This window comes from Mytilus galloprovincialis, chromosome 8 (genome assembly GCF_965363235.1).
Source record: "Mytilus galloprovincialis chromosome 8, xbMytGall1.hap1.1, whole genome shotgun sequence".
NCBI lineage: Eukaryota > Metazoa > Mollusca > Bivalvia > Mytilida > Mytilidae > Mytilus > Mytilus galloprovincialis.
Window position 1 is genome coordinate 16,399,539 of NC_134845.1, and position 27,966 is coordinate 16,427,504.

Below are 27,966 nucleotides of genomic sequence, written 5' to 3' on the forward strand. Positions count from 1 at the left end.
AGGGATTGCTTTTAGTTTAGTTTTCTGTTAGTTTGATAGGAGCTGCTTGAGATAGATCATTGATAATTATACAATGTACTAATATGTTTGAATTTTAACCCGCCAGGGTTTCATGTTTTGCAATAAAGATTATTTATTTAATATAAAGTTGCATAACTATTATTACATACCAGCTTGATGACTGTTTTGAGGCCCTGTCTACTAGGTCATGGTCCAGTGGCTTTGGATTAATATTATAAGCAATGTTTTTTGCTTTAGTCAGTTTGATAGGAACCAGTTGTGATTGGTCAATGATATTTTCTATAAAGTTGCAGTACTATCAGTACATATCTGTATGACAACTTTTTTGAGGCCTTGCCTCTAGGATATAGTTCAGTGACTTTAAAATGATTAGCAAACTTCAATATTAAGTTTTCTGCTTAAGTTAGATGTAGATTTATAACTAGATTCTTTATATATAACCCATGTCATATGAAAAGTTGCATATATGATAGGAACTACATATAACAGAGGAAGATTTTGTGTACCTCTATATACTTTAAACTATTTGTATTACAGGTCAAAGTGTATCTTATAATAGCAAATATTGTTATTGTTTAAACCCAAGATAGTACAAATTACTGAACCATCAGACAAGAAAATTCTTATAACCCATAACTTTAATAAATGTGGAAGACTAGATTGATGCTGGTAGAAATAACATAGACATTTTGAATTAAAGTACCGTATTGAGCCGGGTATAATATGTACCGATTTTCAAAATAGTGAGAGAGAAAAAAGTTTAAATGAAAAAGTAACTGTTTACTGTAAATAATCTTCAAGAAGGAACAATTTGACCCCTTTTCATCCCTCCAAAATTGTAGGGAAAAGTTTTATTAAATAATTATTTTAAGTTCACTGTAAAAAGTCTTCAATAGGGAACAATTAAACCATTGTTTAATCTTCATCTAAGTCTATTGAAAGATAAAAAAAAAAAATCATATTGTTTTAAAGTCACAAACAATCAAATGGTGGAGCTTCTATCTTGTTATACAAAAAGCACCATTTAAAACTAAAGTGAAAACAACAAAAACACAGTCATTAAAAAAATATGAGTTATATCAGGTGCTCCAGAATAGTGAGCAGAATCTGCTCCATTACTGGCACTATGTTACTCATTGCAAGTAAAAGTTGGGTGATGTTATGATAGATGAAAAGGAAGGACTTGCGGCTGCAATAATTTGGACATATATAGCCATGGTTTACTGAGTAGATTAAGGTGTACTAAATCATAATTGAATCCATTATTTTTCTATGACTTCAACATTACTACAAGAGGCAGCAGGATTGATAGCTTCTCCGTAAGCAAATAACTTCTATCAATGAACATTCTATAAACTTGTAAAGATATGCTCAATAGTAATACTGTTCATAATCGGAAAGGCCAATGTGAAATATCCGTTGATGTCAAGTTTAGTTCTCAACTTACCATCATTTTCAATTATAAGATGTAAGTCCAGATATGAAGCAGACTAAATAACTGTATCTGTGGTATCCATTATTTCAAGTTTGTTTGATGTGATGCTTTAAACAGGGTTTATATCAGGATATCAGACGATAAGATGCAAGTTACAATTTCTAAAAGAAACGGGGCAACTATTGTTTATTTTATACTTATTTTTTTCTTTTCATGCATAAACCTTTTTCAGCTTATTTTATGTGCACGTATTTGTATCATAGACATGAGTATCCTGTTCAATCTAAGGTATAGGATTTGGTAGTGAAAGTATGTTTTTTTCATACAGAAACTTAATAAAACGTGGAATTTTGCATTTATTTTATGCTGCAATTTTGCAAAGTTTAGCAAACAAACAAAAATTATAAAAAAAAACCTTCTTGACCTAGCTGACAGACCTACTGTTAAGTTTGTAAAAATTGTAACACTTTTTAGCTTATCTGTCCCAAAAGAGCCAATTAAGTGAGTTTTATCATCACTGGCTTAGTTTCTGCTGTCCACCATCGATCGACTTTGATTCGCGTAGCTCTACGTTTACGTCAAAACGCTCGGGCGTGCACATGAATTTTGGAAGAAGAAAACATATCTTAAGAAATTAAGAAACTGGTTAAAACCAAACAAGCATTATTGTTCTTTCTTCGATGACTTATATATACTGAAGATAGTTGTGAGCAAAATTTATTTTTAAATCAAATGATATCAGATCATATATTTATAAAAAAGAAGATGTGGTATGATTGCCAATGAGACAACTATCCACAAAAGACAAAAATGACACACATTAACAACTATAGGTCACCGTACGGCCTTATGTTTGTAAAACAGACCGCTTAATTTGTGTGCAAAACGAAATACAAACATAATATACAGCAACAAACGACTATCAATGAATTGCAAAATTCTCAGTAGGCACAAACACATCCAGAATGTGGCTGGGCTAAGCATGATTTATGGTGACAAACTCTCATCCTAACCTGAGACAGAAGTGTAACAGTACAACATAAAAACAAAATATAAAATCAGTTGAAAAGGACATAACTCATTAACTCAATACAAAGCAAATAAAAAAGAACCCCGCCCCCCCCCCCCCCCCCCCCCCCAAATGACAACACCAGAAAAGACACAAAGTACACATCTGAGAGTACTTGAGTCTCGCAGTTATTGAATGATACCTCAACGCCCTTAACATCTTATCAAAATCAGGTATCTAAGACTAAAATATCAATCAGCACATCCCTAAGGATAACTTGAAATAGGTGTATGGTCACTAGTAGTCTACAGCTCATCTTCCGACCGACAGTAAAACTATTTAAAAAGTGGAGTTGCTATTCGGGATGTACAAGTACACAGCCGCGTACGATCAGAATATGGACGTTGAATCTGATGCTTCGTGTAGAGAGTGTGCCACGCTCTTTGCATGTCAAGAACCCTTGCAACCACTCTTTGAGCAAAGGGGTGCGTAGGCGGCAATTGCAATACACAATTTGTGTCCCTATTTAGCATACCCCATTTTTCTAGTTGCAGTCTAAATTTTGGATGGTGTCGTTTACAAGACATGCTTATTGTATGTATTGTTTATTTTGTTCGAGTCATGCACATGCATGAATTGATAGTGGACGTTAAGCAACCAACACTCATTCAATCATCAATCCGTACACATCCAACATCAACATGATTTCGTGTAAAGACGTCATTAACATTCTGAGAAAAACATGACCGTGTGCAATGCCAAAATATAGGAATAATCAACAGATTGTACAGGATCGTAAATGCACATATCTGTGTTATGGTATATAAACACCGTTAGAGGTTTCCAAATATCACCGCCACAATACGGAAAATTAACAATAATGAACAAAAAATTGTCCCTCTTATCTGTAATGTTTGTGTAGATATTCCCGTGTAAAAGTTAAATATTTAAAATAAAATCCGGGAAAACATGTTTGACAGTAACTTGTTAGAACTGTTTTCTCTAAATATCATTTGTCCTCTGCAACCCAAACATCACGGTGCTCTGTCGCGGACCGCTGGGGTATGTTGTGGTTACTAGCCGGCCATAATTAAAACATAGGGGTAAAATGCAGTGTTTTGCTTATTATATCTCTAAAATAAATCATTTACAGCAAATTTGACATCGGGGATTAAAATGTTCATTAGGTCAAGATCTATCTGCCCTGATATTTTCATACGCATCAGACAACCTGTTGTTTGGTTGCTGTCCCTGATGATTGGAAACTTTATTATTTGTTATTTAATATCTTGAATATTATACTAGATAAAAATAAACTGTAAACAGCAGCAAAAATTTTCAGCAAAGTAAAATCTACATAAATGGCAGCTGACCAAAATGGCTAATTGATCCCTTGAGGAGTTATTACCCTTTATAGTCATTTTTTTGGTAATCTTCTACACAAATATTCTACTCTGAAACTACTGAGACAAATTGAACCAACCTTGGCCACAATAATCAATTGTGTATCTAAAAAAGGTGTCCGATGAACAGATAGAAATAGAGAAAATCTGAGAGACACAAACATGTTCAGAATAATGAGTTCTACCAATTGTCCAAATACGTCAAACCTTTAAACAAATTCTTATAGGAGTTTTGCCCGTAAAACACAAATAACCATTTTTTTCTCCATTTTTGCTATTATCATGAAAACTAGGATATTCAGAGAGAACCATTTGTTTTCTGTTGTGCCTGATATTATTTGAATTATTGTAGAAAAAACAACACGTTAAATCACAAAAATGATCAGCAGGACAAGATCTATTAAAAAGTCTTGCCACTGGACGTTAAGCAACCAACAATCAATCAATTAAAAAGTCATTTTTTCCCGATGTAGTTAGTAGACTGCCACTCTTCATAGGAGTATCATTGCCCTTAAATGAGAATTTCGTTACCCTCTTTTGTGTTTTAAGTTAAAAGTAAAGAAGATAGAGATAAACTAAACAGTCTTAAATATCAGTAATACAAGATCAACAAAATAGAGATTTTTTTCCATGAAGTCAATTCTCGTCCACAATGTTGGAGAGTGTCATTTGTTTAATATGTGCATAGACAAGATGAGCGACACAGACTCTATGGCCTCTAGTTTATATTTTCATGGTTTTCGCTGTATTTCATGGTTTTCGCTGTATTTTTCAAAAGAAAAAAGGACAAAACACTGAAACACCCAAATGTTTCAATTTTTAGATTAATGCACAGAAAAACACTAGTTATCACTACCTATTGAAATCTTATTGAAAGACATGCAATATAAAAATAAGACTATGATGTGGTTGTTGTTCGCAAGCTGCTATATATCTATAATTTTGCAATCCCCATTTAGCCATAAACATGCAATGTAGACAAAAGGATAAAGTATCAGATAATATAAGTAAAAAGTCAACTATATTTGGTGAATTGATGTACATCTGTCTTCCTGGTTTGTCATTATCATTTATCATAAAACAAACTTTCAACATAAATTCAATAAGTAAACCAGGCGAGACATTCCAGCGTGTGCACTCTTGTTACAAGGTAATATTTTTATTTTGACCAAACACTTTCAGTTTACTCGTTTTGTCATAGCGGGGTCTTTTAATGTTTGCTATGAGAAAAAATGTTGGTTGATCATATAGGGGATCACTGAAGCGTGATGGGAGCGGGCCCCACTTAGGCAGCAAGTTGACCTCCTCATATGAAAATTTCTACATCCACCACTGATATCTCTTGGTTATGAAGAAGATCATTCTACATGTCCTACATACTAGGTTTTCAGAAATTCCTAAAGGTTTGAAAAAGATTATTTGATATTTCAGAAACTTAAAAATTTCTGGCGTACTAAATTATAATCCTGGTACCCGGCTTTGATAACTAATTAAACTTTATAGTCAGTATCTAAATGTAAACAAAATTGCCTACTAAGCAAAACAACAATGATGCACAAATATACAAAGCAATCACATGGACATGCCAGCTCCACCTGAGAGCTCCACACTTCAAGTGAACTGTTTAAAAGATAACTTCTTCATTATATGAATATCAAGCACAATCCCTTTCGTAAGAGGTTTAGTATTATACCATCAATTGTACTTAATTTGGCCTAATATACTTTTTTTATTCGAGCGTCACAGACTTGAAAAAACGAAGAAAAACTGAAAACTAAGGCCATACCACCCAACGTGATTGGTCGAATAAAAGTGAAACTGATAAATGTGCGGAAAAAATCTTATTCCAGCTTGAAATTGTACATACATTTCTGCAATTACTAAAGAGCAAGATATTTTATAGTTATTTCTTGTCGTATCAAAATAGTCTTTAAAAGTAAATGTTCAATGTCAAAAGTTAGACTATATAGTTTGCGGATTTAATTTGTTTTCGACTGTAAGAAAACGTTCAATCAAAATTTCATCGAAATATATATATATATGTTTGACTGTCTCATGCCTAAATTAACTAAAAAATTTCCTCGGATTCGATGGCAAACAGGATTTCAAAAACTGAAAACGGGAAAAGACCGTTGTACATATTTATAGATCGGGGTTTCCTGAAATGTTTTGGACAATTCCACCTACAGGTATGTGGTAAATTATTATTTCATTTAAATTGTTTTTTATGATACAATTACACTTATTGTGAAAATTTATTTATATCATTAAGTTAAACTAAACTTCTGAGCTTATTAGTGTTAAAATTGAGTAACATATTTATTTTACAAAGCAGGAAAAAAACTGTCTGATTACACTATACAATATTGGACTCTTCCAATGACAGAGGGTCAAAAGTCGAATGACGTCAAATACAACAAAATGGCGGTAGATTTGCTAGATTCGTGACAGTAATGCAGAGTTTTGTACGAAGAAAGTGTTTGCGACAAAGGATCTTTTGAGTGGACAACATGACGGAACCCAAGAGACTTCCATTTACCACAGTTACTGATTCTGAGAAGGAGAAAAAGTCGAAAAAGGACCCTCCAACTGTCCGTTTCAGTTTGTCCCTCAACACTCCGAACGAACAACAGTGCTCAGAGTTTTCTTATGCAGATTTACTGAAAAAGTCACTGGTGAGTTGACAAAAATTAAAATACTGTGTTAATTTCATAAAAGTATCTTTTTTCTTCATAATCAAACAAAAGTTAAGTCAATTTAGAGTCTATTTCACTCTTTTTGGAGTGGGGAATCCTCATCACAGTTTGTGCATTTCTTTAGTTTTGATGAGCCCTGAACAATTTCTACGTGTAAAAACTGCCTTCATGTCGATGTTCGTTGTACATTACATTCTATACAGCTTAACAAAATAGCCAGACCCAAATGTACGCCATCTTGTAATATTTGCAGTTATTTACTACATTATTTTTGTTTTCTGGTCAAAAATTGGACTTGCCGGTTCCTTTCTTCCATTCATTTGATAGTAGGGATAACCTTTGAAAAGAAAGTTTTCTCAGAGAAAATATATTTTTTTGTAATGTTGAAAATGATTGTAAGAAATAATGAAATAAACGGGGATTAATTACGATCTATTATCTTGTGTGTTTTTATCGTCTAACTACCATATTTGGAACACATGACACATTTCCCTGGACGTGGACTTGATTTAACATTGTATGTGTGCAAGAAGTAAAAATCGTTTCAGAGCAAATAAAATATTTCGATAGACGAATAAAACAGAAGTTTGAAATGTATTTCCAGAGTTTATGCAATTTGTTTGGCGTAAAAAGTTATTGGCTCTCTGTGGAGTGTGACACAGATAAGATGATTTATTGGGTCTGGACAATGAGGGTTACTATCTCTGGCACTATATTAATCCTGGGGGCAAAACTAAATTGTTTTAGACATATTTTTGCAAATATTGGTGTGTAGTGAATATGTTAATGACAAAGGTCAAAGTGTAGGAACCAAAGTGATGTTATGGTTGAATGGAGTTGTAGGTAAATTGCAGTGATAAGCAGAATCTATTTATAGAATTGAATCGATAACATGCACATAGGATAAAAAGACAGGTAGAAGTGGACAGTTATTGTTTTTAATCCTCTGATTAAATGTAATTAGGCGCGCGTGTGATTGATTATCGATCTGTGGGGCTCTAGCGGAGTGGTTTAAGTGTAGAAAATGGAAAAAAGAAGTATGATCATGTAGTGAATGTTAAAATTCGTTTACAGCATTAGAGTAAAGTAGGAAATTAACGTTTGTAAAAAACATGTACAATACTGTTAAATTGAAGGCTTTTTTTTTTTTTTTTTTTTTTTTTTAAAGTAAAAAGATATTAATAATTAATATGATTTTACAAGATATAAATTTATTAGAAATATGATCATAATTTGATTGATAATTAGGAAGATTTTTTACAAAAGGCAATTTTCCGGCAAAGTTTAGGAATTTTTATCACAATGAAATTAAAATTGTCTTGATGTTAATATTTGGATCAAGGTAAATAAAAAAATCATTATCAATAATGTATGAAAAATGTATCTTGTATGTTGTTCATGTTCTAGTTACAATCCGAAAATTCTGATTTTTAATTGATTGTTTAATCAGAATTTCAGTTTGGATATCAAAAAGCAGTCTTCTTTTACTCTCAATTATGATAATTAAGAATTATACAGTAAATAAAGAATCAGAAGGCAGATTTAATTTTGATTAGTTCGACCTTCATAAAATTTCGAATGGACACAGGGTATGTGTCAAAGAGTGAAAAACCTGATCAATGAGCAGAAATTAAGCAGCCGAAGGCCACAAATGGGTCTTCAACACAGCGATAAAATTTTACGTATATTTTATACATGTATATTAATTGTGGGGATGAAACTACATGTTAACAAAATTTGGGTGACAAGTTTTTAAGTTAAGTAGTGATTCAGAATGTTTAAAAAAGTTTGTCTGTCTGAAGCTGTCAAATTGATTTATAGACGCCTTTAAGACATAATTGACCATATTTTGAGTTGCAGCTGGTAGATTTTCCTATAATTTGGATATGATTTGTCCCAAAAGTAGTACTAAAACAAATGGACTACAAATAACTGTGTTCTATGGACATATCAAATTGAATTGAATTAAATTGTCAAAAAAGTGTGCTTGTTTTGAAGTGAAATTTTATGGATAGTACTCATTATCCTCATTTATAAATAAAATCTGCTATACAAGAGAAATTTTCATTTGATACAAAATTTAATACCACATTTTTAATTTGCAAATGTCTGTGAAGATATGAATTCTAGATATTTAACCCAACATATTGTCATTCTGTCTATTGTTGTAAGATCTTTATTTTCTTGAAATCAATAATATGTTCAGCCCAGTTGAGACAGTTTATAAACAGTTCTGTATGTACCAGGTGATAGAAATTTGTAGGTCTTGTTTTATTGTAAATAAAAAAAATAGGCTAACAAATGGTAGATATGGCTTTGAGGAATAGTCCATTTGCCAATTACCGATTTGATTCTGTTATTACACACTTTTTAAATAACTTTTTATGACACATAAAAAAGACAGAATGTAAATTCCCTTGGCATTTAGAATTACATGTAGCTGGGTTTTTTTGTAGTGTCAATTTTTTTTCAAAATGTTTGTCTACTTGGCACATTTTAAAGCTTGACATGTACATTATGTATTGTCACTTAAGACTATATCAGACTCGGAATTCTCTTGAACTGAATTTTATTGTGCGTATTATTGTTATATGTTTACTTTTCTACATTGGCTAAAGGATATAGGGGAGGGTTGAGATCTCAAAAAACATGTTTAACCCTGCTGCATTTTTGTGCCTGTCCCAAGTCAGGAGCCTCTGGCCTTTGTTAGTCTTGTATGATTATTAATTTTAGTTTCTTGTGTATAATTTGGAGTTAAGTATGACGTCTGCTATCACTGAACAAGTATATATTATATTTGTTAAGGGGCCAGCTGAAGGATGTCTCCAGGTGCGGGAGTTTCTCGTTGCATTGAAGACCTATTGGTGACCTTCTGCTGTTGTTTGTTCTATGGTCGGGTTGTTGTCTCTTTGACACATTCCCCATATCCATTCTCAATTTTACATATGTTGAACTCTTGAAGGCTATGGATTTTGTTATTCTGGATTCCCACCTTATCAGATGATTCAAACAATATTTTATTTTATAATACTTGCAACAATTTGGAAAAAATTCTTGTTGAAGGGTGACATATGTTAAATATTGGCCATTGATTTTTGTCTCGTTGATAGCAATGTCGTGTCAGACACAATATCATTTAGAATTTGCTACTAGAGTATCTGTCACAGTGCATGCTATATGGGATCTAAGAATCAATAGTTAGGTCTGTCTTTACACATGTCAAAGGTTTCCCATTAAATCGTAATAACCAAATATTTAAGGTTAATGAAAATAGTTCACTAGCTAGTGAGGAATGTTTGGGGACTAATATAAAAAACCCAGTGTTTAGTTATAATTTTGATAATATTTTATGTCCTCTGAGCTGTCGCTCTAATAGAGACAATTATTAAACAAGACAGTAATGTCTAACTCTTTCATCACCCAAATCCTCACCAAATTAATAAGTACATGAACCTGAAGATATGTTGCTTTTACTACAATTTTATAATGATCACAACTTATCTTATGGGCTGATGGTGCTTGCAGCATCTGTAATGAATAGCAGATACAATTCTGAGCTAGTTGAAGAATTATGTTGACCACTCCAATCTTGATATACAATTTTGGCTGTCACCATAACTTAATTTGAAATTATGACAAATAAAGCCAATTTAAGCCATATATATATACCAAATTAATTCCTTGTTTGTTGCAATCTTAGAATGTCTTCAATGAGACATGTTTTTTTCTGACATATTCCGTATGTTAGTGTTAAATTAAGATGTTTGAGTGATAGTAAACATATTTGACTAAAAACTTGAGTTTTATGTATAAACACTACTGCATGTATTGTTTCAATTTAGCTAAATTCTAAAGTGCTAATGCCAAAAGGCAAAAGCTTTAATTTGTGTGCAGACTAGATATGTTTAATGTGCTTTTTAACCAAAAAGTCATCAAAACTGAGGATGTTATATTGATCAAAATTTGTCCTTAGTACATGTAGCTCTACTTTACGTTTAACTGGTGTACACCAGGAAGTGAATAACAAAACACATACACAGAAACATTCATGAAACTTAAGTGGTAAATGTGTAAATAACCAACATAGATACCTTGGCATCTTAATAAAGTAGCAGAAAAATTGTGTTTATTAAATGGCGACCAAGCAACTCTCAATTTTAATACCTATTGCATTGTAATTCAGGGTGAAAAGAAGCCAACAGAAAATGGGGATGATCCTTTTGGTGAAGATGAAGATGTTGAAGCTATGGCGGCCATTGCAAAGAAATTTGAAGAAAAATATGTAAATGGTTATTCTCCTATCATGGACTTTTTAATTTTAAGATCATTATATTATTGTTTACTTATTGACATCATCTTTTTCTATAAATACATTCTTTCTAACATGTTGCTGTACAGCATGTACATGATTACTTAGCAAGTGTACATTAGGTCTAATTAGGAGATAACTTTATTGTATTTTAAGCTCTGACGGCATCAGTTGGGGATTTGATGGTTGGAAATTATGTTTACTGGCGTCGCGTTAGCGGAGACAGTAAACAGGTATTTGCAACCATCTAAATCCCCAATTGATGCCGTCGGAGCTTAAAATACAATATTGTTATCTCCATTCTAATGAAACTGACAGAAAACAACGTTAAAACAAGTATTTAAAATCTGTCATATGCCGTCTGCGCTTGCTCATACGTCCCATAGCATCAATTGTCAATTGATGTCATGTAAATAAGTGACCTAATCAGAATGAACGTTACAAACGTTTTTGCATTAGAATGGATGATGATGGATGGATTTTAATGTCCAGTGTTAAATAAAATAAAATTGCGAATAGAGGCATATTCAAGAGGAGAACATGTTAATGGGATATGAATATTAATGTTGCTTTGTAGTCATGGTAGTGAGGCTAAAACCAGATGCTTATGTACACCATATGTTGTGATAATAAATTAAACAGACCATCAAACACACATGCTACAGGAAGCTAGCTAAGTCCCCTCTCCAAAACAAAATGATGATGAAAAGAATACATGACATATATTTAAATTGAAATCAGCGGTATTCTTGAGAGGCATCGATAACAATTGAAAATAGCGACTGGACACGGATAAACACTTCTAAACAACATTTGTTATACCATTTTAAAAATCTTGTTACAAATCAACTTTCTCTTTATTTTCAGAATCCAAAGAACACAAAATGGAAAAAGAAACATGGACGTATACAAGACTATGTTGACCTTGGTGATGGGTATGACGAAAATGATGAGTTTATTGATAATTCTGAAGCTGTAAGTTTGTTTACGAAGTGTGATGTGTAGAAAATTGTTTCGATAAATTGATTTGAAAAACTTTAAATATTTGAATAAGGTGAAATGAAAAAAAAAAAAAATGGCATCACACTCCGAAGTTGCAATTTAACTTATGAACAGATTTCGTTTCTATAATTTCTATAACTGTGGACTCATTTATTTTTCGTGGATACCATTTTTTGGTAGCTTGATGAAAACATGCATTTTCATGGATATCCGTTTGTCAGTGGTTTTGCCAAAGTCTGCTTACAACTCAATAGAAAATTTGCAGTTCAGTGAACATTTGAATGTGGTTCATCTGAACGCTTGAAATCTACAAAATTTGTTATCCAACAAATAATAATGAATCCACAGTATGGTATTCAAATGCTAAGAATTGGGTTAGAGTAGAAGGAATAACTTATAAGTGATAATATTTTCTATCCTAATGCATAAATCTACATGTACATGTATATACATGTATATATGACATTTTCAAGAACACTTTTAAGGTTGAAATCATTCTCAATTGAAGTATTGTTTCTGATCTGATAAGGATCCAGAAAAATTGTTAAGTGATGTCGTATTGACAATACATGCAGTTATATGGCATTCCATCAAATTGCTAATAAATTGATTTTAGTGAAAAGCAAGTGAGATATTAAACACATTTTCTTTTGTCTAGTATGATGAAGTTGTACCAGCCTGCTTAACAACCAAACTTGGAGGATTTTATATAAACTGTGGAAAACTAGATTTCAAAGAATTATCAGACGACTCAGACGATGACTTCAAACTAGGAACTCTCAAAAAGAAAAAGAAGAAAAGGGTTAGTAGTTAAAAGGTCGTAATTGAATTATTTTGAATATGTGTGATTATTAGTTATTTAAATTTCAGAATATTAGCCAACAAAATTCAGTAGTGTATATTATTTCATTAAATCTTTCTTTATGAACAGTATTGTAGGTCTCAGAAGTATATTGAAAAAGTGAAGCAAGCAAATCTTGGTGTCAGTTTTTTTTAATAATTAAAATTATTTTCCTTTTTTGTACATTCATTGAATATCTTTTAATATTGTAGAGAATAGAATCTGATTCTGAATCTGATACAGAAAAGAAAGGAACCAAAATAAAAGTATGTATTTGTTCATAATTTATATAGTAAAAAAGGTACATTGCTCTTCATGAAAATCAGGGTTTCCGCTGGCGGTCGCCATTTTCGCAATTTGCGAAAAAATAATAATTGTGGCGATAAAAATTCGTCATTTGCGAAAGAAGTTGGCGAAAGAAATATATTTAACATTTGTTTTCCTCCATCTTGTTTATTTACTTTTTTTTCGAGTTTCTCGGACTTTACCGGATCAGACTATACTCGGAATTTACCTTGACCTCATTAAGATTTGGACAGAAAATCAATAATCAGCTGATTGCATTTTATAGCTATCGACAACAAAGGACTAATTAATAAAGGTGTTGATTGAATTGTTTGACAACATGATATGGTTAAATGGCTTCTACTAAATGTCACATACATAATTTATTTACCACTTTGTGACGCACGTGTTTGAAGCAAATTTTTGACGTCTCCTCTCCTTTTGAAAATATTTTAGAAAAGAAAGCTGTTGTGACGAAAAATGTTCAAAACCAAGAAAAATCTCCGATTTAAAACTTTAATTATCCATTTACTTAATATAGGTAATTGATAAGGGAGACTACTTTAAAGTCGTTTGAGTGACACACGTCACGGTTTCAAGCATAGTTTTACGTCTCAACTTTTTCATTTATGATGGTCAAGAAAAGAAAACTGTCGTTTAATATGAAGAAATATATCCAAAAGGTTGGGAACAACCCCTCGAATGAGAGTAACCCTTCAATGTAATGACTACACATAAAATGAGGGATCAATTTCATGTGATAAAAACTTTTGTTTTGTTGTAAAAAACACTTCTTAGTACATAAGGGCGAAATCATCTTATCTAAGGGAAGGAAAGGGGGAGGGGGGGGGCGGGGTAGAAAAAATAGATAAATTTTAAACTACAAATATATTTATGTTACTTGGCGAAAAAAATAATAAAGTGGCGAAAAATATATTGTTTTGGCGAAAGAGTTGAAAAAAATAATTGACCTAGGGGAAACCCTGATGAAAATGTTATAAATTCAGTGTATGACTTTCAAAAGATTGCCAGGCGGTACACTTAAAGAAGATTTTTATATTATAAAATTAAGATTAAGGAAAGTGTCAAAGAGACAACAACCCAACCATAGAGCATAAAACAACCCAAGGTCATCAATGGGTCTTCAACACAGCAAAAAAATCTAGCACCCATAGGCGTGCTTCAGCTGGCCCCTAAACAAAAAAGTGTTCAAAAATTAACTAAAATTTAAATTCAGTCAAGACTAACAAATGCCAGACAAGTTTGTAGGTCAAATGTTTGATGTAAACTTGATGATTCAGAGGAATTAATAAAATACTGGTTGTGCTTATTGTGAGATTCTGTCTGTTGTCAGACAGCTATGTTATCTAAATATTTTTGATGATTGTATTCCTTATTATTATCTGACTAGTCTCCCACTGTTGAGAACTGTTGATTCAAATAAACTTTCTCTTGCATAGATGAATGAAATTTTATTCATTTTCAGAAAAGAAAAATAAAAGATGGTATTGAGGGAGGAGGAAAGAAAAAGAAGAAATTACTAAATGGAGAAGGAAAAGAATTTAAGAAACCAAAGAAACCAAATCCTGAAAAATCCAAGTAAGTAGTGATTATGATAAAATAAACTGTAATTGATTCATAAGGATATATGTTTAATAGGAAAATATTGTACTTATTGTATAATGTTTCATTTATTTTCAAATTGAAATGGTTATCAGAAATATTGAAATGACTTAAATCCTTCACTTAGGACAAAAATTGACATAGTGGTATTTGCATTTAGGTTTATATGATACATGTGTATCATGTGTATATACATGAAAGGGATTTACTTGGGATAGAATGTGCCCAAAACGGCCCATGTTATGTGGAAATTTCTAAAAAAATCTTATGTTTTACATTAATTATTTCTTAAATGATAGGGAATGTGATCCCAAATCTCCTCCTATGATCCTGAAAACCATATCTTCTGGTATGGAAATGTTTAATTTAATCACTCAACTTCATTCAAATGAAATGACCAAGGCAGTACATGATTATGAAAACATAAACAGAAATTTTAAAGTACAATTCTATCGGTAACTGAATCGATTATAAATAATACCTTGATTTTACAGAAAGAAAATGTCACCAACTGTGGCTGAGTTACTAAAACAACAAACAGAATCTACGGCTGGTGGAGAATCAAATATGAACGGGAGATTAACCCCCAATGTTAACAGTCAGTCATCACAGGAAGGATCGTCACAGGACGAAGGTATAGACTCTGTGATTGATTCTGTCATAGCCATGAGTAAAGGGGACAAGCTGGATGCTGTGTTTGATTCAGTGATTGGTATGACAGATTCAAACAGCAAAGATGGCAATGAAGAGAAAAAACCAGAATCTGCACCAAAGCTACCGGATGGACTCAAACCAAATTTTCTTCAAATTATTGATAAACTGAAAGAGGTACATATATATTAGTTTATACACTGCTTGAAATATTTAGACAGTAATAGTTTGAATGGAAATGATATTTAATTTATATTTGTCTTCTTAAATTCATGATTTCAGTTATTGCCATTAAGATAAGGAGCGGAAGAAGAAAAAAGATATGTGAAAATAGATATAGGAAGATGTGGTATGGGTGCCAATGAGACAACTCAATTCACAATTTATAAAAGTAAACCATTATAGGTCAAGGTAATGTCTTCAACAGGGAGCCTTGGCTCACACCAAACAGTAAGTTATAAGGGGCCCCAAAAAAAAACTAGTGTAAAACCATTGGTCTAATCTATATAAAAAAATGAGAACAAGAAACTCTTATGAACCACACCAACAAACGACAACTACTGAACATCAAATTCCTGACTTCGGACAGGTGCAAACAAATTCAGCAGGATTAAACGTTTTAATGGTACCAAACCTTCTCCCTTATCTGCAACAATAGTATAACATCCCAACATAGAAAGACACACTATAAAATATCAATTGAAATGGCTTAACTCAATCAAAAAATGTAGTAACACAAATGAATGTACATGTTATGAACTAATGTAAACATTGGTAAATCAAATGATGGAAGTGTTAAGAAACCTTATAATAAATATTTTTTTGTAATTTTATAACAATTTTCAGACAGCAAAGTGTTCTAATGTTAGTAAAGGGAAGTTCTTCAATGGAGAAGTCAGTGAAATGCTGTTAGAGTAAGTATTCTATGAAGATTGGTTAGAGCTGTTCCAGAAAATACTATGTCCCCCCTTAGGGACAGCACTCATTTAAACCCCACCACTCACAGAAATAAACACATAATTTTAACAACACTCCCTTTGCTTGTTGGTATTTCAAATACAACCATCTACATAAAATAAAAATTGCCTTCCCTATGGGGAGGACATAGTATTTTCTGGAACCGCCGTTAATCTTAGATTAATATAAAAAGATGTGATGGGATTGCCATATAAATCAGATTTCTAACTACACGAACTTTCAGAATGGAAACTGAAACCAGTCTTCTAAATACCAGTTAGTACAGAAACTGATTACATCTAATCATGCATAGCAAGACATCTCTTTAGTGGAATGAAATTAAAAACCTGTATTAATTCAATTAATAAAATCTGTCTTTAAAGAAAAGAACTGAAAAGCAAACATGAACTAGAAACCAACATAGAGAAAAAAAAAAGAAGCAGCAAAAAACGAAAACTGTCATCTTTTAGTACTCTCTGTTTCTGACTGGATTGGCTTTGCAAAAATTATTTTTGTATTTAAAATGTAATGTGTATTTGTATGCAGCATTAGCTGAAGTCATTCTCTTGTATTTTGGTCCATTATTCAATCGTAAGGATATTAAATGTACAGTTATTGAAATAACATTTATCAGCTTTTACCAATCATATTGCAGTATTGAACTGACAACAAGACAGTTACCCTGCAGTCAGAGATCCGTTATATTTGGACATTTAGCCTGGTTCCTGCCTTGTACCAAAGATACATTACTGAAGAGAGCTAAGAAGCTGAGGTTAGATAGACAAGAGGATCAACTGAAAGGACCTTTACAGAAACTTAAAGATGGTAATTAAATTTCAGTGACGATTTTCTGTTATTCATCAGGTGTTTGGTTTTTTTTTGTCAATTTTGATGCCCATGTAAGAGACATTATGTTTTTTGGATCTGTGTGTCTGTTAATTTGTCCATTTGTTCGTTCGTTAATTCATCCGTTTTGTCCATCCAGTTATCCCACTTCAGGTTAAAGTTTTTAGTCAAGGTAGGTTTTGATGAAGTAGGAGTCAAATCAACTTGAAACTAATTACACATGTTCCCTATGATATGATATTTCTATTTTTAAAGCCAAATTAGAGATTTTAACCCCAAGTTCAGGGTTCATAGAATATAGAAAATGAAAGAGTGAGTGTGGCATCTGTGTACTATGGACACATTCTTGTTAATATGTATTATAAATAAATGTATACCAAAATGAGACTTTTTAAACCCAAGGATTTGAAATTAAAACATCTTATATCCTATCTTTAAAACATTTCTAATAATAACTCATTATTTCAGCTATTGCAAGTGTTATGCCTGCACAACAAGAGAAGCATGATGCCGAATTTCAGATTTGGTAAATATACTTTGTACTTTATCTGTTCAATCTCACAAGAATGACATTTCTATCCTTTGCAAATGAAAACTGACCACCACTATATATAACCATTAGTGCTGAAATTGGCATTAATTCTAACAATCTTGTTCCAATTAGAAAATACTAGTGTAATATTTACATATAGAAACAGATATTTGTGTTTTCAAATACAATAGAATAAGTGTATGATATGTTACATCAAAAATTTAACTGAACCACCATCAGAAAGAACATCTTCATTCCAAAATCTTCAAGGGAATTTACCAAAATAAAACTGCTGTCAATACTTAATCGGATATGAACACCTTTGAGATTTTAAAATCAGCAAAATGTATATTAAAATCAAATGCTATTAGAAAGAGAAATCAAGCTTTTATCAGATACACAAAATCTTTTTTTCTTTTTTTTTTATCTTCTTATATTAATTTTTAAATGATTTATTATTTTCTGTCAATCTTTAACAGGAAACAGAAGCAGGCAGAAACTGATGCCAACAAACCAGAGGAGAACAAACCTGAAGGTAAAGATGGGGATACTGAGGACTCTGAGGAGGAAGGCGAAAAATCTAATGCTACAAACCAGGAACCTACCAAGAAAAAGGTGGCAGCACCAAAGAAAAAATTTGAATGGAATGAAAATCTTAGGTATTTACGTTATAGTTATTTTGTGTCAGCAGATGGCAATGCCATTTTAACATAAACGGTTACTGCAGTACAGTTTTTGTGTCGCTAGACATTATAGGTAATTGTGATTTGAGGTCTTGTCTGTTGTTTACTCAAGATCTTAATAATGTGGTGCACAATGTTTACCTACAATCACTACTCTTTAAATAAAGCAAAGTTTGACAGTGATATAATAAATTTATTTGCCCTTGATTTATGTCTTGACCAAGTAGTAAATTACTTAATTTGAAGTTTCAAACTAATAATTAGTTTTATTTGAAAATAAAATCACATGTTACAAACTACTTAAACCAAGACAAGAATTAAATTATGGGTTGTCTATATCATGTATATGGAGTTTTCCTGAAATTCTCAATACAACAAATTCAGAAGTTAATGTGAGCAATTATTGAAGAGATTTTGACATGACCAACTAAAAAATTCAAGATTAATCATTGCAATGTTAGGAAAAGTTGCTTACATGTATATATATCAGATATCAGAATGCAGTAATAAAAACCTCACAATTGTTTCTGAATATATAGTAATGATGCTATAGTTTAAAAGATTTATACTGCACTCATTCTATTTGAGCAGTCAAAATGCGTTGACTGTATATTTCTATGTCATATACAGTCACTGACCCGATATCACTTTTCCTCATGAATATTTAAATAGAAGTTGCCGAAATAATATTTAATTATTCATACGACCACTTCAACCTGTTCTTGTTTCCAATGCATACAAGTATGCGTGGAACGACTCAACCTTGTTTCTTTTGCAATAATTGGAAAAACATATTTCATTTGTTAATATTTTTTTGTTTGCAACCTATAAATCATTATGTTTTAATATGCTTTTGGTTGATATTTTAGTCCATACTCAAACAATTTGCTTCACCTTTGAGCGTGGGTTTCAACAGGTAAATGTACATTTCATTGTGTTGTATATTTCTCTGCGAGCATGATACGAGGCCTTTTTAAAGGTGATTTCCTCCAATATTTAAATCAAATAAATAACCTTAACGCATTAAACAACAAATGAAAATGTTTTTTAGATTGCAGTATAAAGACAATAATAGTGCATTGACTTGACATATCAACGATATAAGGATTTGGCTTGAAACGGGGAAATAGCTCCCCACAGCCTTGCATTTCCCTGTTTCTAAGCCTCATCATTATATCCTTGACATTACAAGTCAATGCACTATTATTTTCTCTATCTTTGACATTCATAACTGTTGTTAATGATTTTATTGTCGAGCCTGCAACTTTTGTTGCAGAAAGCTCGACATAGGGATAGTGATCCGGCGGCGGCGGCTACGGCGGCGGCGGCGGCGGCGGCGGCGGTGTTAGCTCACTTCTTAAAAGCTATATATTTTAGAAGGTGGAAGACCTGGATGCTTCATATTTTGTATATAGATGCCTCATGTTACGAAGTTTCCGTCAGTCACATGTCCATTGTCCTTGACCTCATTTTCATGGTTCAGTGACCACTTGAAAAAAAAGTTCAGATTTTTTGTAATGTTAAATTCTCTCTTACTGTAAGTAATAGGATAACTATATTTAGTATGTGCGTACCTTGCAAGGTCCTCATGCCCGTCAGACAGTTTTCACTTGACCTCGACCTTATTTTATGGATCAGTGAACAAGGTTAAGTTTTGGTGGTCAAGTCCATATCTCAGATACTATAAGCAATAGGTCTAGTATATTCGATGTATGGAAGGACTGTAAGGTGTACATGTCCAACTGGCAGGTGTCATCTGACCTTGACCTCATTTTCATGGTTCAGTGGTTATAGTTAAGTTTTTGTGTTTTGGTTTGTTTTTCTCATATTTTATGCACAAGGTTTACTATATTTGTTGTATGGAATGATTGTAAGGTGTACATGTCTAGCGGGCAGATGTCATCTGACCTTGACCTCATTTTCATGGTTCAGTGATTATAGGTAAGTTTTTGTGTTTTGGTCTGTTTTTCTCATACTTTATGCAATAGGTTTACTATATTTGTTGTATGGAATGATTGTAAGGTGTACATGTCTAGCGGGCAGATGTCATCTGACCTTGACCTCATTTTCATGGTTCAGTGGTCAAAGTTAAGTTTTTGAGTTTTGGTCTTTTTATCTAATACTATATGTCAGAGGTCAACTATATTTGGTGTATGGAAATATTTTATGATCTATATGTCAGTTGTGCAGGTTTTATTTGACCTTGACCTGGTTTTCACGGTTCATTGCTCAGTGTTAAGTTTTTGTGTTTTGGTCTATTTTCTTAAACTATAAGTAATAGGTCAACTATATTTGTTGTATGGAAGCATTGTTAGCTGTACATGTCTGCCTGGCATATATGGTTCAACTGACCTTGACCTCATTTTCATGGTTCATGTTAAGTTTATGTGACAGTCGTAATAAAGCTTTATATTTAGGAGTATCAACATAATATCAATGATTAGTAAAGAAGGCGAGACATTTCAGTGTGTGCACTCTTGTTGTTAATTTCCTTTATTAGGGCATTGTTGTGTGATGTTGTTCGGGTTAAGATGAAGATATATAATTACATGAAAACTAGAACACAGACGGCAGAGGAATACCTGAAGACTTTTATAGAAAGAGAGGTTAAAGTACTTTGGCCAAAAGGATGGATGCAAACTAGGTAAAATAGATTTAATATTAAGTCCATTCCATAGCACTGATCCAGAATAAACAAACTAGGTAAAATAGATTTAATATTAAGTCCATTCCATAGCACTGATCCAGAATAAACAAACTAGGTAAAATAGATTTAATATTAAGTCCATTCCATAGCACTGATCCAGAATTTTAAAAAAATCTTAAAGAGCTCAGCTGTTTGCTTAGGAAATATTAGATTATCTTGAGTTACACCCCTCAAGGACCAAGGATTATTATTCACACTTTTATATGGAAGTTAATTTATGGTATTTATTTTCAACTGTGATTGGGTATTGGTCTTTAGATAGCATGGTGACCTTGAATGTGAGAGGTCATGGATTCCATTCTAGCTTAGTTACATTGATACTATCTGTTTAACTGCTAAGCATGCTGTATTAAGACCAATGTTGAAGTTTGAATGACCAGGAGTCTGATGTAATCAGTTGATGGTCATTTCTTTTGATTTACATTACCTTGTGAGCTAACAAGAAATAAATGTATTGTAAATCATATCACATAAACATACTTTGTAACAAAATATAAGGAGATCTATTTATAGCTTGGAAGTCTCTAGAGCCAAGTATGCAGTCATTTGATGAGTTCATTCATTATATACATAATTATCTTGATTTTTCATCACATTCTTAAAGATGTTGAATGCTATTATCATTACAAAGTTTTCTGCAGATGATTTTTTTTTTTTTATCATATTCTTAAACATGTTAAATGCTATTATCATTACTATGTTTTCCATATATGATTTTGATTATATTTCAGTGTTCTATTCAAAGAAAGTAGACCAGGACATGTAGCCTGGACAAACCCGTAAGTATTTATCTCTTTTGGCACTTGACATGAGAACAAATACCTAGTTATGAGAAAACAAGTAAATACTCTGAGGGAAAAGCTAATGTGCACAAAGCAAACAAAGGATTTACATTAAAAAGAATGCATGTTAAGGAAGATTTGGCATAACCTGTCTGACAAAATAAAAAAAATATGTGGTGTGATTGCCAATGAGACAATTCTCCACTAGAGACCAAATGACCAGCAGTAAGCAACTATAGGTCACTGAACGGCCTTCAACAATGAGCAAAAGTCTGACTTCCTATTGCCTTAAGCCAGTTAATACATAACTCATTACTGTGAGGTTTAGTTTGAATTGAATTTAATAGCCATTCGATTATTGAGACATTAAGTACATATTTGTTTCTTTTGTTTGAAAAAGGATTGTATTGAAGAATTTATATTTTTTGTTATTTCCACAAGTTCTTTCTTCAGTTAGTATATTGTTCCATTAACTATCTTGAAAATTTGAAATAAACACTTAACATCTTTTTCAGACCAAAGATCAAGAAAGTACCAGTGATAAACAAAACACCAAATTCTGCTGCAAATACACCAGCCATGACACCCAAGCAAGGAATAACCCCTGCAAGTGCCCCTCTAATGGTAACAAAACAGGGTGTTACTCCAGCTAGTGCACAAGGACTATCTCAGAAGCCTGTAGTTTTTCCAGGAAATACCCCAGTGAGACCCCCAGGTTCAGGGGATGCTGGTAAAATCATTCCCACCTTATTAGATTATGCAAATGATCAGTCATCTTCATTGGCAAAATCTGCAGCAGACAAGATGACGCCAGGAAATAAAGAGAAAACAGGAAGTAGTGTTAGTGGCACGTCACCTGGACTTTCACTTCTGGCATCTTCGGCAGCATCTCAAAAATACATAGGTGATAGATCTTGGGATCATGTGGTCTCTGATATTTTAAGATCATCCCTAACATCTCCAACCTCAGGACAGAATACTAATAATAATAATAGCCTTGCAGCACATCAGTCTGAGAGTAAGAAGGATTCAACTTTCCTTAAACAGTTTCAGAATTATGCATCTTCTGTGTTTCAACAGCAGCTAGTTAAAGATGAAAGCAAAACTTCACCAACAAAAAGTCACCAGCAACATGCAGTACAGTCATCACTACAGATAAAACCACAGGATGCCCATCAAATGGTTCAAAAGTTAAAAGCAGCACAGGCACCAAAGCAATCCCCAACTCCAGCACATCAAAAGCAAGTCACTAATGCTCAGTTAGCGTCGTATCTAACTCAGAAGGCTGCATCAGGGAACATAACATCATTGATTAATCAAGATGCATATAAACAATTTCTTGAAAGTCGAGAAAAACAAATTTCTCAAATCCATCACGGAGATGGAAAGCCAAAAACTGTTACTACTCAGCGAATGAATAAACCAAAAACAATTGTAGTGCATTCCGGGAATTCTGTTCATGGAAGACCGGCAGTTACAACAAAATATTCTCCACCAAACATTGGAAATAATAGTTTAGATAGTGCTAAAAAACCAACACTGATGCGTTCAATATCTCAGGGTTCAGTATCCATGCAAACAGGAAACCAGATTCAGGGATTAAGAATATCACCAACGTCAGCACACATATCAGCTCATCACGTCTCCCCCTTGGCATCCCCAGGGGGAGGACAAAGACAGTCACCCTCTAAATCTGGTGGCAGCTATCATAGTCCACATTCAGTTGCTAGTTTGACAAGTCCTTCAAAAGGGGAGGCAACTGCAACTAATTTATTACAAAGTTTGTTTGGTCAAATTGACCAGGCACATGTACAACAGAAATCCCCATCACCTTCTGGTGGTGTTAACCGAACCACACCACCACAAGGTAAATCTAGTGCTTCTCCTATATGGAGTATGACTTCAATAGTGCAAACAAAACCCTCAAACACATCTCCTTCATCCTATGCTCTACCAGGAATGCCTAAACCAGTTCCAGGGTACCAGAGTATTAAATTATCAGCTTTCAATAAAGAAACTGGAGGAATACAACCACCACCACATTCTCCTACCATGAAATCTTTGCTCCACAACAGCATACCTCAGGGTAAGTTTGTATGCCCCAACGTAGAGGAGGGGGCATTAAGTTTTACCTTTGCCTATGTGTACTTCTGTCCGTAAGTCTAAAATTGGTCTAAGTTCTTTAACATTAGTTTGCCTACACGATGCTTATTGCCTCAAAATTCAGATCACGCACAAATTTGGTTAGCATCAATTTTACCATTCTTGAGTAATGTCCCTATTTAACAATATGTGTAAGGGCAGACATCATCATGGTCCAATGAACACATTAGTAATTTATTTTAATAGAATTAGTATAGTGAGGTAGTACTCTATCAGTTTTTGTACTTTTGTTTGTCTGATAAGTCTATGTATTTCATTGACATAATATAAAATTAACAGTCTTGTTGGACAAATAAGATAACCAGTTAGGAATTTTGTTATATATTTCCAATTTAATATGTAATAATTCACTTTTTTTTTTACTGAATAGGGCATTCAGTTTTCTTCACCTACATCAAGAAAAAAACTCGGAACATTCTGAAAGCATCATCAGTAATATAGAAAGGGAGGGACAAGACATCTTTTACATAAAAATGAAATCTTTATAAAACTTGTCAAAAAAATGTTTATGGATATCTCTTATAAAATTTGTTATGATGTGGAGATTTATACTGCAAATTATTGGATATTGAAATCATGAAATGTTTGTAATTTTAGGCCTTGTTAACCATCCAGGAAATAATTTTGTTCCAACAAGTCCTATATTACCAGGACAACCAAATGCGAATTTACAGAGTCAAGCAGGTAATTATAGATACACTTTATTTACATTTATGTCAGTTAAAACACACCATTTCTAACAACTAAAACGTGTTATAAAATTCCTTTGTAATTTTAATTGGTGTCGGTAAATTAAAATGTTTGACCAAGTACAAACCTTCTATCAGCTAATTTGCACCTGTATGCATTTATTGGCTAAACCTCCATAAAAAAACAATTTTTCACATTCCACTAAAATTGATAATCATGAAAATAAATGAATCTATGTTATGAATTTTAGAACAAGTACATAAATCAAGCATTAGATTTACCCACCTGTTAGGTCATAGTTTTAAAATGCTTAGCCAGAGGTAATTAAGAGCATAAACCTACAATAAAGATTTTTTTTTAATTAAAAAAGATGCATGTAGTAAAAAATATTTCATTAGTTGAGAGATGTTTAGAAAAACAATGCAAGTCATCGAAGGCATTTTCCCTTGCATACTATTAAGCTTTATACTTAAGAGAAACCAATGCAAATGGTACATGACAGTAGAAAATAATTTATAGAAAAATGTTATGTTTTTGAACTGAAATTAAAAGATGTGTTTATCTCATATATATATGATGATATTACAGGATTTTTCCCACCCTTCACCACACAACAATCAACTTATCCCTATGGAACTTACTATACAGGTAAAAGTCCCTGTGTGGTGTTGTGTAATAAACATTGTATGTAAACTCTAGTCTTTTAGAGTAACTGTTGATGGTCATAGTCATATCTCAATTATTTGCTTCCTTAATCATTTTGTGTAAATGATTTATAAGAAAGTTTATCTTAGTAATGAACTAACATTTACAGAAATTGAAAAATAATTTCTACCTTGGACCATTATGGTTAAAGAGATTTATGTTAAATGATGTGAAACCTGTTTACAAAATGGATATGCTTGATTCATAAACAGTTACTTCGTAAGGAACCTAATTTAGGACTCTTTTTAGTAACAATTGATTTTCAAACTTTTATATCATCACCAACTAATCATGATTTATAGAGATGTTTCATTCAAACATACATACTCTCATGGGAAGACTGAAAATTGCCAGGAACCTTCATTTCTTTGTCGTTTCATTTATTTGAAGAGTTCAGAGTCCTCTTTGAGTATTGTATGTTTTAATGAAGCAATCTTTTGGTTGTGAGAATAATCTTGAGATGAAGCACATATTTTTGTGATACACATATGAGTGTGTTTACGTCCTAAATTTGTATTCCAATCCCTTTATAATGTAGAGTTGCATGTAGCCTATATTTTGGTAAGATTGCATGTCTATCATTTTATTTTTATGGCCAAATGATTATTCTAATATGACATTCTTCAAATGTATTGAGTACACACCTGTTGTAAAATACAATGAAATTAAGCTATCTGCAATTTTATTATATACAAGTAGTCTTTGTCCTATTAGAATAACAATAATCCATGAAGGCTTAAATTTATATCGATTTTACCATGAGTTGGCCCTTTATGCCCATATTTTCACCCTTGCTATGGCTTGAGATCAAATATTCAGCATAAATGGCCAATAAGGGTATCTATACAAGTTCAAGCCCCAATGAATTATTTCTTTATTTTGATTTTAAACAAATCATTTGCATGGGCTATTAGATGTTTCTATGCTCTCTGGGCTAAGTGTCAAAACTATGCTAGATAATCTTATTTGGATATTTCTCTTTATAAATGTTTCTATTCTTGCATAGATATTTATTATGGTAAAAGGGCCTGATTTTATTGATACAATATAAATCTATATTTTCAAGAAATGTATGAATTTGTTTTGCCTTAGTATGACTCGTTCCATTATTGTCTAGTATTACCCATGATGCTAAGGTACTGTATTTTAGTAGCCTTGCTTTGTATTGGAATTTTAACACAACAATTAAATGGTATGTTCTACCAAGGATGTGTATAGTAAAGTAAACAAATCCTCTACACAAGATTTTCTAGGAAACTCTATTTGGAACTCCCATAAGTTTTGAGACAGCTCAAAGCGCCTCTGCATATTTATACATGATCAAGTTTTTCATGGTGATTTACAGTTATGTAGAAATAAGATAGTCTGTGAATGCTTATTGATCCGAAAATTTGAAAATATAACTCTCTAGATAGGTTGAATAAATGTGTTGGTAGTTTTTGGGTTAAGATTAGATATAATAATGTGTGGTATGGTCCCAATGAGACAATTCTCCCCCTATATTTGGGATATTCTCTTCTGACATATCCTTGTTGAAGTCATTTTCATTGCCTCCGGTGTAGTTATTTCTGCTTTTATTTATTACATGTATTATGAGAAAAATCAATTCTGTAAGTTTAGCACATCAGGGATAAACAGTGTACTGTTCCACTTTACATGCTTTATAACACATGCCAGATTAACTTTCTGTATGTCAACTCGTTTGTCAATCACTATCAATTTTACATGTTGCTCATTATGACAGTCGAGTTATCATAAAGAAAAATCCTGGAGTATCCTAATTATTTATTGTATATGATAGTAAAAATGAAATGAAGTAAATTTGTTGTTTTATTTTCCAGGTAAATCGTCAAATTCATCACATGGTTACTGACAGAAGATTTGTTTACTAAATCCAACAGAAGATAGAATGCACGTGCCAGTTATTTATTGTGTTTGTAGCTATAGCGACACAGACATTAAATTAGGGCATACATTAATTTTTGTAGTTATAAAGTTTTTTTTATGTAATTTAAATAATTTCATTTGTCATCTGGAATTTGTAATTAGGAAATGAAATTATTAATCTAAATTTTTGACACACTCGACTGTTATAAAATTACAATTATAAATTATTTGTTAATAAAATAATATAAACTGAAAGTTTGTCAAATATATACCGTAAAGTTTTTGAAAACCCTTGCCAGTGGCTCTAACTTACATAGAATATCTCTTGATTATTATATTACATCACATAAAACCTACACAAATTTAACAGGACTTGGAAAACCTGAAAGGAAAGAAAGACGGTATAACAAATCTTGAGGAATCATAATTTTGTTTTGCATTGAAGGACATGGATAACAATAAACTTTACTAGTGTAACAAACCGACCACTTTATTAAGAAAACAGGTAAATACATGTTGCTTTGAAATTTTTAGGGGGGAATGGGACTTGTTTAACTTGAAAAAATTTACCTTACATCTCATTTTTTCATGATTCTGGAGGTATTATCAATATTTTACAAGAACACTATGCAACATGGGGAAAGATTGCTCTTTAGGGTATAGAAAATCAACCATTTAAAATCGGACTTAAAGATACTAACTTATGAAAAAGTAAGCACAATTTTATTGGGATAATATA

At 32.4% G+C, this 27,966-nt stretch overlaps 1 protein-coding gene across 2 annotated transcripts; it reads left to right on the forward strand.

Annotated features, from left to right (window-relative positions):
• The first annotated feature begins 6,266 nt into the window (after nt 1–6,266).
• On the forward strand, nt 6,267–27,482 carry LOC143085184 (uncharacterized). Of its 2 annotated transcripts, XM_076261413.1 has the most exons (17): nt 6,267–6,543; nt 10,748–10,846; nt 11,741–11,848; nt 12,534–12,677; nt 12,929–12,982; nt 14,488–14,600; nt 15,119–15,452; nt 16,122–16,189; nt 16,888–17,057; nt 17,547–17,604; nt 18,090–18,269; nt 20,794–20,937; nt 21,732–21,779; nt 22,298–23,868; nt 24,543–24,629; nt 25,224–25,283; nt 27,182–27,482. In XM_076261413.1, the coding sequence occupies exons 1-17, from the start codon at nt 6,379–6,381 to the stop codon at nt 27,211–27,213; spliced, it is 3,435 nt and encodes a 1,144-aa protein (XP_076117528.1). In that variant the 5' UTR covers nt 6,267–6,378; the 3' UTR covers nt 27,214–27,482. The 2 variants fall into 2 exon arrangements, with proteins under 2 accessions (XP_076117528.1, XP_076117529.1); XM_076261414.1 differs by lacking the exon at nt 25,224–25,283.
• Nucleotides 27,483–27,966: the final 484 nt, after the last annotated feature.

Bases quoted from the DNA above. Each gene is read 5' to 3' on its own strand.
- LOC143085184 (XM_076261413.1), top strand. From the start codon at position 6,379: ATGACGGAACCCAAGAGACTTCCATTTACCACAGTTACTGATTCTGAG. The intron at 10,847-11,740 runs GTAAATGGTTAT...CTTTATTTTCAG, and splicing joins AGAAATTTGAAGAAAAATAT to AATCCAAAGAACACAAAATG. The intron at 15,453-16,121 runs GTACATATATAT...AACAATTTTCAG, and splicing joins TTATTGATAAACTGAAAGAG to ACAGCAAAGTGTTCTAATGT.